Source organism: Neolamprologus multifasciatus, chromosome 6, assembly GCF_963576455.1.
Source record: "Neolamprologus multifasciatus chromosome 6, fNeoMul1.2, whole genome shotgun sequence".
In the NCBI taxonomy this organism is placed as follows: Eukaryota; Metazoa; Chordata; class Actinopteri; order Cichliformes; family Cichlidae; genus Neolamprologus; species Neolamprologus multifasciatus.
This window is the reverse complement of record NC_140444.1, coordinates 3553345-3566984: the sequence shown is the minus strand read 5'-3', so window position 1 is coordinate 3566984 and position 13640 is coordinate 3553345. Positions and strand designations below refer to the sequence as shown.

General features: G+C 42.9%; 1 protein-coding gene across 12 annotated transcripts in view; it reads left to right on the top strand.

Moving 5' to 3' along the window:
- Positions 1-13640, top strand: part of rims1b (regulating synaptic membrane exocytosis 1b) — a 106643-nt gene that overhangs the window by 29045 nt on the left and 63958 nt on the right. For 11 of the 12 annotated variants that reach the window (XM_085161957.1, XM_085161947.1, XM_085161951.1 and 8 more), the window contains exon 3: positions 2848-2868. In XM_085161957.1, the coding sequence (XP_085018083.1) occupies positions 2848-2868 (21 nt within the window). Of the gene's footprint in view, positions 1-2847; positions 2869-5723; positions 13464-13640 lie in introns of those variants that run through there. The other variant, XM_085161955.1, reaches the window with a different exon arrangement.

Genomic DNA, 13640 nt, shown 5'->3' with positions numbered 1-13640 from the left:
GATATAGAGAGATATAGATATATAGATAGAGATATAGAGAGATATATAGATATAAATATAGATAGAGATAGATAGATAGAAAAAAAAAATCTTTGTGCCCTGGTTCTGGTGGTGCCACGTGAAGAGTCAGCTGATAAACAGCTTGGTAATATTGTTTGTCCAAAAAAGAAATAAAATGCCAAACTAAAGCCAGCAATGCACTGACCTGCACCAAGCCTGGGCTACAAGCTAAAAAGCAGCTTATTATAATTAAAGACACAGACTGTATCACCACGTTATCTCCATTCATGGGATTCATGTTGAATCAGTGTGCCTTCCAGCCATAAACTAAGCATGTTTGTGCTATTTTAAGACCCGGCCCCTCTTCCATCCAAGCTTTCTCTGGGCTCTCCTCCAACCCAAGAGAGAGGCCCACCTTCTGGTTATCTTACCTGACCACAAGCCCTCCACCCTTGGCCTGCTGGTTCCCAATCTGTTCAGTATCCGCCCATCCCAGCTGGGCCTGGACTCCCACTGGCACCACACGTATGCAGAACTCAAAAGGCCAGTCAAAAAAGGGGCTAAAGATAGTATCCCTGCTGGTACAGCCATTAATATTACTCTAACAGCAGGCACACTGCTTCACGGAAGTAAAGAGAGGAGGCTAGTATCATTTATAAATACAACAAATACGAACTTATTTGGACTTCAAATAAAACCAGACAATGTGGTCTTCTCGAAGAACTTTATGGTTATAAATTTAATTTAATAGAAATTTTACAAGTGAAATTTCAAGGTGCAAAATCGTTTAAATATTATTTTAGGTGTAACTTCATGTCTTTACTGCTTTGATCTTCTTGCTGGAGATTTTTGTTCATTTGTTTGTTTCTGTATTTGTGCTACTTTTACATAATGAATCAATTAATCTATAAACCTGCCTAATTAACTGGGATTAGAAGACATCAAACACAAAATCTGCTCATTAAATGCTTCATTTACTGTTCATTAATAGATATTTTTAGAACATAATTTTTCCCCTTTATTTTTCTGCTCCGTCTCTCCTAAAGCTGATACGTCATTTTTCAAAATTCTTTCTATTTATTTTAAACTAAAAGTTTCTGCATTCACAAGACAGTTTCATTAATAAGTCCTTACAAGGAATACGCAACATGCAAGTCGTGCTCCACTTCTTCTCTCTATTTGTGTATGCGCATTAGCGAGCGCGTGTGTGTGTTTTATGTGGGAGTGATGTGTCAGAAGTGACGCTCTCATGGTCTCGGCAGTGCTTGCCTCTGTCCCGGCCCGTTTGTCCAGTCATGCAAAATAACAGCATTAGGAAAGTGTGAGATTTGTTGCATCACATAACATTTTTCTCCTGCCTGCAGACTGCTCATTTACTCCACACGAGCAGAACACTTTATTTTCCTCCAGGCAGAAGTTTGTACCTCAAAATTACATTTAGTGCTCTATAAATATACTGTACGCACTTCATCACGTGCATTTTAATGAATGCACTACATACACTTTAAAAGCGAGCTGGCTAGAAACAGGCTTTTTGTCATTAAAAAATACCACAGTACAAAGACGAGAACTAAAGTAAATATCAAAAACCTGTTTTCTGGGGGATAATTTTAAAACTGTACTACAAAAACTGTCTGGGCTGTACACGACATCAGTATGTTGCACTTTCCTGGACATAATTTCACAACCTCAAAGCTAGAGACCCGTTTGACAAAAGGACAAGGATCCATTCTCAGACACACAGGGGCTCTGCAAAACTATAAAAACAAAATAATTAGGGAGAAATTATCAGGAAACAAACGTTTACTTGTTCATAAGCAGCTTAGTGTAATAATTAATTAATTCTGATTGAAAGAGCTGTGTAGTGCTGCCCTGTGCCCTGCAGAAGGCATCACAGCGACACACAAAGCTTAGCCTCTACGTGACGCTGGGCGCTCACTCTATTCGTTTAACGAGCAAAATATTTTGCATTTAAAGGACCTGAGATTGTTTTCAGTGTATGTAAAACCAAAACAGTTCTCTGTGTTGCTTTTAGCGTAGGAAGCATGGCACATCCTGATTCCGTCGCAGCTCACGAGCAAGCATGTTGCATGCCGCCGCAGCCTAACGTGTCAGCAATCACATACATGTGCGTGCTGTTGTCTCCGCTGCCCTCAGACTCTGATTATCTGATGTGAAATAACTCTGCAGAATGTAACTAACAGATGTTTGCACCACATCCTCTTTCTCCTTTTTCTCCTCATTCATTCGCCCTTCTCTTCTCGCGCTCTGTCCGCTCTCCCACGTCACAACTTCACCTCCTCTACTTCTCCGTTCATTTGATCATTTATTTCTCTCCTTTCCTACTCCGACTCACCCCTCCCTCACTTTTCTCGATTCTCCCTGCTACCTGGACTGCATGCCACAAAGGAGGACAAAGTGGTTAGCATCCTTTTTTCTTTTGTTTATTTTCTGTTTCCTCTGTGTGCTGTGAATGTGACGTCTGTACTACTCGAAGGTAAAGGAAGGAAATGCTGGCTGCGTTTAGATCTGGAGCTGATTTCTATCCTGGAAATGTGATGCAAAACCAAATAAGTTCAGTTTCTTACACATTGGTGTCATTTAATAAACAAGAAAACAGCAGTATCGGATGCAAGAGAGCAAGCTATTGGGTTGGAACGTAGCCAGTATTTGCACAAATCCGCTTGTGGATTACTGACTTAACTGAACAAAGGGAGTCTCTGAAAGTTCCTTTACTGTACCATCCAGGGTGGAGACACCTGGAACTGTTGTCTCCTCAGCGGTTACTCTCTCCGTATAAATCCTGACTAACTCTGTTTCCATTGTCTGTCTCCTCCCCCTGCGAAGTGTCTCATAGTGAAGGACAGGGTAAGACTTGCTGGACAATCCATGGGTTTTGCTGCATGGGTCACAACTATTGTCCCTTCCTCCCACACACGGGTCTGTGCTCATTCGCAGTTTCAGAAGAGGATTTCAGACCCGCCATCGGTTTTAAGAGTTCCTAGAGGGAGCTGGCTGGCGACCCCGTATTAGCACTCTAATTCTGAGAATGAACGCAGACCCTGAAAAGTAACTGACAGGCAGAGCGAGCATGAGCCATGACATTGGCTGTCTGCAGGGGCGTCTGAGCCATCCCGACCCTTCTTCCTATGGCTGTAGGCATGGCTGTGCTGTGAAGGGGAGGATATAATATTTATTTAAACAAAAAGGGGGTCTGGGAGATTGGCATTTCAACTGGCATGCATATAAGAATGCGAGAAAGACCTTTTATCTGCATAATGAATGCACACTCATGCCTGTGCATGCTTTCCCTGCCTGTGTGTTTGAGACCAGACCAGCCTTGCCATGGGGAGACGGGAAGGGCCCAGGTATATTTATATATATATTATATATGTGTATGTTCCAGTTTGTCCTCTTACCACTTCCTGTTAATGCTTGGTCACTGCAAACTGCTGCCAAAGTGTTGTTACTGCCGAGAAACTCAGAAAGTCAAAGCCAGTGAGCTTCAGTTTTTTGATGTTGCACCTTCCTCATATAGAACTGAAGAGGATTCATTGTTTTACAGTTTAAAGCCTGAATAGAAGTCAAGAGAGGTGACCCCAACAGCTGCGGGAATAGGACTATAAATCATAAATCTTATGGCGCTTAAAAACGGCCAGTCTTCTCGAGCACCTCTGGGCTGTAGAAGCGCAGCAGAAACAGCCATCGGTCTGCAGGACATGATACACGATACCTATGACGATTATGTTTGTGATTATAGTCTGAAACTTGAAATAAAAAGGCAGGATGACTTCGTTTTAAACAGTCCCCAGGTTGAAACCACAGCGAGCTCTGCAGTGTGATAAGAAGCTGGTGTGCGTTTCCTCTCTTTGAAGCTGCCCTGCTTTTGCCGGTGCTATAGCTTGTTAATGGCTGAGTGTTTGTTTATGTGTGTTTAATGTCAGCTCCAGATGGCTTCCAGAAACCGAACTAACTGCTGACAATCTGTCTGCTTTGTAGAGGCGCACTGCCTCCCAGTGGAGAACAGACAGGCTCCTGACACAGACACCTGACATCTTCCAGTGCCGATGAAAAGTGCATTTCGAGCCACGTTAAGGCTTTTCCAGACTATTATATACACTCTTCGTTGTTCGTTTTTCTCTGATCTGGTTGCAGCTGTTGTGTGCGTACATATTTGTAAGCATTCAGTGAGTTTGTGACCTGCGAGCTACTATTAACACATTCAAACTCCTACACGCCGATACTACCAGCGCTAAATCTTTCTTTCAGTGCGTCGTGCTCACACTGCTTTTCACCAGAAGGGCGGAAGCACTGCATAATCTCCATCATGTTTCTCAGTATAGGCGACTAACCTGCTGCTCTCTCTGCACACTTCACTCCTCTCTTCTCATACACGACTCAATCTGCAGCCTGTGTAACACGCGCGCTTTCTCCCTGCTTTAATTGTCCCAGCTTATGCCTTTTTTCTTTTCCCGCTGATACACTGACACAAATCTGTACACATTTTTTTAGATATAAAACAGTTTATCAGGCAGGAAGGTTTGACAGCACATCCTGGATTTGAAAGCTGATGGCTGTCCATCATGCACACTGTGCAGCTCTAATGACCAGTGTTGGTCAAGTTACTTTAAAAAAGTAATCAGTAACTAATTACTGATTACTATAAAAAGTAATCCCGTTACTTTACTGATTACTTATTTTCAAAAGTAATTAATTACTTAGTTACTTTTTAAAAACACGATTTACAACCTGAATAGGTGATAAAGTGATAGATCTTTCAGCCCAATTCTACTTTTTCTGCATAATCATCATACAAAATGTAATCAAATGGAAAAGTCTCTTTTTAAAACTTGTTTTATTAGTTTTAATCTTTTAACTTTATGCATGAAGCAAAAATTTAATTATATGCAACATTCTCTGACTGGAAGAAATTTGTTTAATATTTAAACCTATTTTCTGCACATTCCAGCACATAAAATAAAATATTTTTTGTGTTTACACTCAGTCTTTCAAATAGATGCAAGTAAAACACAGCAGAAAATAAATAAAGTCAAAGACTAGCGGTCCTGTTGCTCTATTTTCACCTGTAAAGCAGGAGTGGGGTAGGCGGAGGTTTACCCTGGTGCAGGTGTGCAGCGGTCAGTGGAAGAATCTGTGAGTTTCTCTGAGAGTTTCAGTGTTGCCAACTTAGCGACTTTGTCGCTATATTTAGCGAGTTTTCAGACCCCCTTAGCGACTCTTTTTCTAAAAAGCGACTAGCGACAAATCTGGCGACTTTTTCTGGTATTATTGGAGACTTATTTATGACGACTTTTTGACGTGAAAACGCGTATCGCTCTCACTCTCAACAAGCAGCGGTGCTGCCGTGGGCGCCTCACCCGTGCCAAAGCGCCCACGGGTGGAGGATAGTCCTCCCCCAGCTGCTATCAGGGCAGGAGACGTTCACACCTGTGCGTCCAAACGGCAAATGAATCGCGCATGAGTTCTTCTTTTACTGTTAGGCTGTTTTGTGGATCACAAGGTTTAAAACTACTTATAAACACACACTCTCACACACAAAGTAACTCCACCAGAGTGCCAATTTCGGGTCACTTTTGCCAGTCCAGGCCTGGATAAAGGAGCAGGGTTGGAATTGTGACATTAAAAATCAATAATTGCTAAAATAAATTTAATTTGTAGTTATAAATAAATTCTAACTGCATTTAGTACGTTTTTTACTCACTTTATGTCTTTTCCACAACGTTATTTCTCTCTCCAACAACGTAGGTTACAATTACATTAGCATGACAAATTATGCAAATTAGGTGATGACGTCATTTGGCGACTTCTAGCGACTTTTAGGACACCCAATAGCGATTTTCCTTACTAAGGAGTTGGCAACACTGGTGAGTTTCCCATTACGTCGTAGCTACTTGGTGCTTGCTCGGAAGTTTAGGGGTTTTTTTCGCTGTAAAAAGAAGTTTTCTTCCCACGCACAACGGACACTAATGTTTTTGTCACTTTTTATGGAATCAAACTCAAAGTAAGGTCAGTACTTCCACGCTTTAAACGCTGCAGGCTCATACTCTCTCTGCACTCGATATATGATCCATTGTTGATCTGCACACAGCTGTTGTCACGAACGTCGCACTCGCTTACGTCACTGTCATGAGACATTCTCGCAAAAAAATCACGGTTTTAGTAACGCAGTAACGCAGCGTTCCTACGGGAAAGTAACAGAAATCTAATTACTGTTTTTGCAATAGTAATCCCTTACTTTACTCGTTACTTGAAAAAAGTAATCGGATTACGCGTTACTGCCCATCTCTGCTAATGACAGGACTTCCTTGACTGGATACGTCAGTGTCAACAATCTGAAAACGCGCCTTTTAATGCTTAAAGTGATTTGTTTCAGCTCCTATTATTATCATCCTCGCTGGAAAGTGAAGGCCCACGTAAACAATTCAAAGAGTTTTTTGGACACACTTTGTGTGGCTGTTTCTAGTGCTGAATTCAAAGAGTCCAGCTGGGCAAGAAACAAGAGCAATCAGCAAGCAGTCAGATTTTAAACAACCCTCAACGTTAAAAGAGGACCTCTTGTTCTTTTCCTATTTTATGCTCCTATTAAACATGGTTGGGTTTCACGCAACGAGGTCGCTCCTCATAAATCAAGCAGACATATAAGATCTTCAACCAACAGAGAAATCGAGTTAACTTTGCTGGACTTTACTGTGAGAAAAATAGCAGATCAAACAGAGTTTAATCAGAAGAATGATGTGAAAATCAGATAAACGACTGACAGGAGCCAGAAAAAAGTCAACATTTTGCTTCATCTCCAAAATCTGAAATCAAAATCTCTCTCTGCTCTATGTTTGCTTAATTAAGATCTCAGAATGGCTCCAACATGAAAAAGTTTTTTTCTACTCTTCCGGATGTGTGACATCAGCGATAGCAGGTCTCCTTATATGGTCATCTGAAGGGACCGGTGGGGTTGTGTATTAATGCTGTGCAGAACTTTGTAGATCCATTGTCTACATGTTGTAGTTGTGTTGTTGTTGTTGGACCCCTAACTTAGCCTGTGCTTGGAGAAGACAAAATAAATGCACACAAAGAACTTGTGAAGTGAAGCCAACTGCAGCCATTACCTGTGCTTTGGTTCTTATTTTGTTTCGTTGATTTCCCCCTCTCTTACATGCGTTTAGCATCATCGCCGTTAATGTCAGGCTCTGTGTTGATGGGTGTTTTTTCAAGGAAGGCACACAAGGACTTCTGTGTTGGCTGCGTACCCATAATCTTTCCCTTTACTTAAACAAAGTTGTATAAAAGCTGATTACAAATGCAGAACATTAGTTCAGCTGTGGCTGTGAGCAGGAACAGGAACCCGCTGGTCAAATCTTTAGTTTGCAAGATCCAACCAATCAGTAGAAAGTTGCCTTAAACTGGAACTGAAGGGCTGCACCGAGGCCAAGTATGAGACAAACAAGGATTGTTCTTAACTGTAAATCAAGCGAAGCTACTGCGGTAGAAGAATAAACATGTGCACTGGAAAAGAGGACAACAGGAATGCTTGGTGAGCACATAACAATGTCAGCCATAGAAAATATTCCCGTTGTTACACTACTGGTTTGCATCACTGTCTTCTCTAATGCAATTAAAAAATGCACTTTGTCCACAGACACTGCTGCGTTTAGTGTTTTGTGCACAAAACACTTTCATCTTTTTCATTTAAAATGTTGTTAAACTGGTGAGAAATGTAAGCTGGGTTTGCGTGAGAGGAAACGTGACCACATTGTGTAATTTTGCTTAATCTTATGTGGTTTTAAAAGCTCTTTTTAGCGTGGTGATGTAGAGCGTGGTGAGAAAGGCATTTCAAGATCGGAAGTGGAAAACTGGTGTGGATTTACAGCCACGCCACCTTTTTCCTTCAGTCTTCTTCACCACAGAGTGGGTCTGGCCTGCTTACAGGCTTGATCTACAGCCTTATTAGTGGAAATGGAGCATTATGTCCTCGCCGGTCATCGTTCTTCTCACCATTCACGATTTACCATTCCCCGTGAATGATGGCAGTTTACACTCAGCACCGCCTCGTATGTCATCCTGTCGAGGCATGTGTTTGTGTTGAAGGCGGGGTCGCTGCGCACACTGAAAGCCCACTGCGTCTCCCCACTGATCTGCCATCCCCAAGGCTCCCATCTATTCTGCCCATTTAAGGAAAGCTGATGTTCGCGCAGTTCAGGCCTAAATGAATGCTGTTCTCGTCAAATGCTGCTGCCGCCGGCCGAGCTGCTGCAGCGATGCACGCCTTTCCCGTTTTGTCAGCAGATGGGCGTCCCAGACGCCGGGGGTGGGAAAAGAAGAGGGTGGGGGTGGAGAATTAGAGACATAAGAGTGACAGGTGTGCCGTGTCTTCATTTGTCAAGTCAGCCAGGTGTGTCAGCCAGGCGAGAAAGTGAGGAGAGATTAGAAAGAAGGAAAATGGAAAGAGAAAAGCCAAGAGAAAGGGAAAGAGGGGAAATTAAACCAACAGAAAGGAAAGACGAGAAAGGTGGATTTATTGATAAGAAATAAGGAATGGAAATTGGAAGGGAAAAGAAGAGGGGAGAAAGAGGAATAAGGGGAGAAACCAACGAGAGGAGAGAAGGGCTGAGGAATAATAGGAAAGAGGAAACAGAAGTCAAAGCTTTGAGAAGAGAGGGAAGGAAAACAGAGGGCTGGGTGGAGGTATGAAGGGTAAAATACAAAAGCCATTTGTAGAAAGAAAATAAGGAAAAAATTGGGATACACATCAAGAAAAGGAAATATGAAAGGGGAGGATAAAAACTAAGAACAGGAACAAGGAAATCAGGAAAAGGGAATAAGAATGGAAATAAAGAGCAGAACCAATGAAGCCAAGAAAGGTTAGAATGGGAAAGAGATCAAATTCAATGAATAGCAAGGAAAGAAATAGAAAAAGAGAAACATGAGTGTTGTAAATAAGGAGGCAAAAGAAAGAAAGGATAAAAAAAATGCAATGAAAAGCTGAACTAAAGGTTAAAAGAGGAAAGAAACAGAAGAAATGAACGAGAGAGATGAGTCCACGTTCACGTTCTTTTGAATCCTGCTGAAGATTCAGTCAGGTTATTTGTCAGGTGACAATTTTATCTTTTTAATTTTTGTTGTTATTGCCTTTTAGCACTAAACACACACACACACACACACACACAGCTTTGTAGCCCTTTCCCTCACTGGCTTGTCTGTGTGATTTGGTTACCATGGAGAAGCACATTTTTAGGCAGAAGGAGGTTGACATTATTACACGACAGAAACAACAACACTGCCTACACACACGCACACACACACACCTCGCCTACAGGCAGTCGCCCACGCCACACTCTTCCAGGCATGAAGGTTTGAGAAGCGTCCTACATACAAGTCCTGTAACGCACATCTGCACAGACGCGTCCTCACTCCGCGGCATCCAGTCAAGCTGCGACATGAACCCGTGGTGACACCAGAGTGGGCCGCGTATGGACGGAGAGAGCTGATTGGAGGGTCTCACATCATGCTGTGTCTCTCATGCAAACTCATTATCGGGTGTATGTATATATCTATGCAATGACACACCAGCATATACACACCGACACACTAATTCCCCTTACGACATGCTTCAGGCTATCTAGGAACACGGAGTGCAATCACTCCAGTAAAGGATTAAATTTATTACATCCCCTTTGTGTGTGTTTGTGTGTGTGTTTGTTTGTGCGTGTGTTCCTATAAATTCTTTATTGTTTACTACCCTCCCCCATCCATGGTGCAAGGTTTGAAGCATATACAGAGGTGTGCTTTGATAAATGTCTCTCTCTGGATCCAGAGCACACTGACACACGTCTTCTGTATGATGATCTAATTTCAGGATAAAGCTTGGGGATGAAAGTGGCAACAACTTGCAAAGCAACGCACACTGCAGATGGTGCTGAATGAAGCTCAATATAAGTGCTGAAAATGCTCTGTCCTGCAGTGGGGTTGGGTGGTATCTAGTTTTTCTTTAATGCCCTCATGATTTACGGAAATTTTACTGTGGTATGCATTAGGTTATAAAATAATGTGTTTCAAAAAAATAAATAAAAGCAAGACTGTATACCTCCACTGAGGATAAAAAACCAACTCTCTCCACAACAGGACGAACTGAGTCTCTGGATCCAGGGACATTTATATCTGTGTTTGTCGTTTGTGATGTTAACAGTAACGGTTTTTGCTGGGTCAGACTTTACAATGATGTTTGTGGCTTTTTGCGCTTAGCAGTCATGATGTAGAGTGAATGGAGGAAGAGGAAGGGGCTGAGTGCATCCATCTGAATGTTAGTCGACTCTTATGAGCTGGAGAAGGCCTAGCCCATTATTGTAAGGGCAGTCCTGGTCTGCATTACTGATGTAGAAGCTCCAACTGTCAAGGGAGTCAGAACGATGGAGGCAGGATGTGAGAGCCATGATAGGGGGTCCAATAAAAGTCTATATTCTGTCTTCACCTGTTTGACTGTCTAGCGTGCATGTTAAAGTCTTCAGGTGATCGGATGTCAAGGCTCGGGTCTGTGCACAGAGACCTTGTCATGGATCAACCTGTCAAGGGGGGCCTGAGGCCAGTGCATGGGAGTGGACCCAAATGCAGACACCAAACGGAACAGCAATACGATATTAGTAAACTTTATTGCAAACACAGAGATTAGAATTGACACGACGAGTTAATGCAAGGAGGAGAGAGGAATATTGATTCTGCAGGCTTACTTACAGGTGGATGTCGTGAGGCTCTGGGTAAGGCAACCAAGTGAGCGTCCGAGAACTAACTGCCGCAGGAATGAGGACACATTCAATCTCTTATATTTAGTGATGCAACGTGGAGCAAGTTCACAGGGAAAGCGATTTCAGAGGAATGTCATAGCGGTGAGCCATACCTTTTGTTTTGGCTCATACCTGGGAGCAGGCATTAGATCTTAATCGTTCTGTGTAGTAGCACTGACGATCCTCCCTGGTCCAAGTCCAGATGCGTTGGACTTGGACCAGATTAAACCACGAGGTCAGTCTTGACTTATGGGAACAGGAGAGGTCAGTAATCTAGGGAGGCTTCAAAGGGCAAGAGACCAGTTGCAGATGAGGTAAGTGAATTCTGTGCGTACTCTACTCAAGGAAGATGTGAAGACCAGGTTGCTGGGTTTTGTGTGGTGATGGAGCTGAGAGCTGATTCCAGAGTCTCTCGGTTTGGCCATTGGACTGAGGATGATATTCGGAAAATGGAGGCTGACCATGGCAGTGCAGAGCAGAAGGCTTTCCAAACCTGTGAATCTTCATAGGAATGCTGTGGAGTCCAAAAAACATAATCAACAGGAAGCTTGGCAGTCTCTTAGGCAAAAGGCAGTTCATCTAGAGCAATCAAATGAGCTGATTTGGAAAATCTGTCTATTATGGAATGAATAATGGTTTTCCCGGGTTGGTGCAGGTAAACTGGTGACTAAATCTAGTGGAATGGATGACCATGATCTGTGAGAGGGTATCAGTGGTTGGAGCAAGCATAACAACCATTGTCTTCATGCATGTTCAATCATCCAGGTAAGGAAATCTCAAAAGGTTGATTCTGTTCATCTGGACATTTCGTCACTCATCCAAGTGACTTCTTCAGTCTCAGCTGACTGCAGGTTTCCCCAACAGGGGGAACTGGCAGGACAAGGCATCAGGCTTGATATTCCTGGAACCTGGACAATATGAGACTGAGAAGTTAAAGTGACCAAAGAGCAGAGACTAACGGACTTGGCAGATGTTAAGTCTTTTAGCAGTTCTTAGATAGGTTACATGTTTGTGGTCTGTCCAAACAGTGAAAGGTTGCTTAGTTCCTTCAAGCAGGTCCCGCCATTCTTCTAGGGCCAATTGACTGCTAACAGCTCCTGGTCACCCACATTATAATTTCACATCGTAGGAGTAAGGCAATGCAAGAAGGTACAGGGTTGGAGCTTACCTTGGGGCCCCGAATGTTGACAGTATGACCCCCAACTCTAGAATCTGATCTACCGCTTTACTGAATGGCTGTGAGGTGTCAGGGTAGACTGAAATGGGCGCAAAGGTGAACAACTGTTTTAGCTTAACAAAAGGTGGAGGTGAGGTGAGTTAGCGGTGTGGCTACCTGGCTGTAATTCAGAATGAAATGTTGGTAGAAATTGGGAATACCAAGGAACCAAGACGAGGTGTGGAGACTCTTCAAGGAGACCAGCGTCCAGGTAATTGAGCTGCAGGAGAGTGAAGCGGGGACTTGACAAGGAAGTTGGAGACACAAGGAAATTACAGAGCATGAACACAAAAACAAGAAACAATGAGGCCTGGTTACCACCATGAGGTAGCTGACGAACTGGCCGGAGAATAGATGGCTGCGCTGGTCTTAAATATAGCCTCGCTGGTGAGTAGGGCAGGTGAGGAACCAGGGCTGCGCCCAGACAAACAGGACGACAATGTGAAAATACCAGATCCACTCATTCAGATCCTGACACATCCATGGCTTTTGGTTTTTATTTTTTTAAGATGGACCAACATCGTTTTTGCATTTTTTGATGAAGTCACTGATGTTTCTATGCAGAGACCTAAACATCTACCAGAACAATCCTGCAGGTTGGCATCGGATTTTTTTTAGAAACCATCAGTTGTTTTGTTTAACTTTTGTTCAAAACTTCTAACACAGTGAAATGATCCAGCTCCCCAGACGTTTAAGCACTTCAGCTTATTTCTGGTTGAAGAAAGTAAAGATTACAGTTGGCGCCTTACCAAAAAAAGCTGGGATGTAGGCGATCTGAAGAAAGGTTGCCGCAGTGCCATCACAATTAAAAGTTGGTTTAACATTTGGTATCAAAATAATAAGATTTGGCCATTTGGCAGATGTTTGTTGGGTTAAATGTTACACATCGTGCACATTAAGGAGGGGAGGCATGGTGAACTATAGGTTAAAAGCTATGAATTGTGAGCTGGCATTGTCAGCTGATGATGAGTTGTATAAGGGTGAAGGGATTACTGGCCACTGCTAATCTGATGCCCCTCCGCTGAGGTGGAGAAAGACACAGAGAGAAAGAGACTGTAGTGTGTTGCTGGGCGGCTGCCCGACAGCTGTGGGCCGTGCGGGCAGCTGATTTACTTTAGATTAGTCTGGACATGCGCCAACTAGGATTCAATCAGGCCATGATGAATGTGCTTTGGCTCACTGAGAGCTAACTGCTAAACTGACTGCTAACAGCGCACCTCACTGCCTGTCAAGGAGGGCTAACATTTTGGGGCTTTCCAAAGGTCCCAGAGGTGTTTTGTTTTCACTTTGTGCCAAGGCTCTGCGACGTAATACAAAGGACCACTGTGTTTTCTCTCTGCGGTGGATTTATTCTCCGCAAAATAAACCGGCGGGATTATAAATACGGAGGGAGATAAATCCTGTTTTTTTTCGTGCTGTTGAAGTGAGGTGATATTCTGTAGCCATGGCTACATGTGAGTATTTGATGTTGTCTGTGGGTTTGATTTAGACGATAAAGACTGGGATTTAATCATTTTTATCTTAAATCGGTATAATCGTCGCTCTTAATTTGTAGCTGGTTTTAACAGTTGTAAAAATGATGGCCTAATGGAGCAAAAATGTTTGAACTTTCATGTGACACAGTTAGAAAT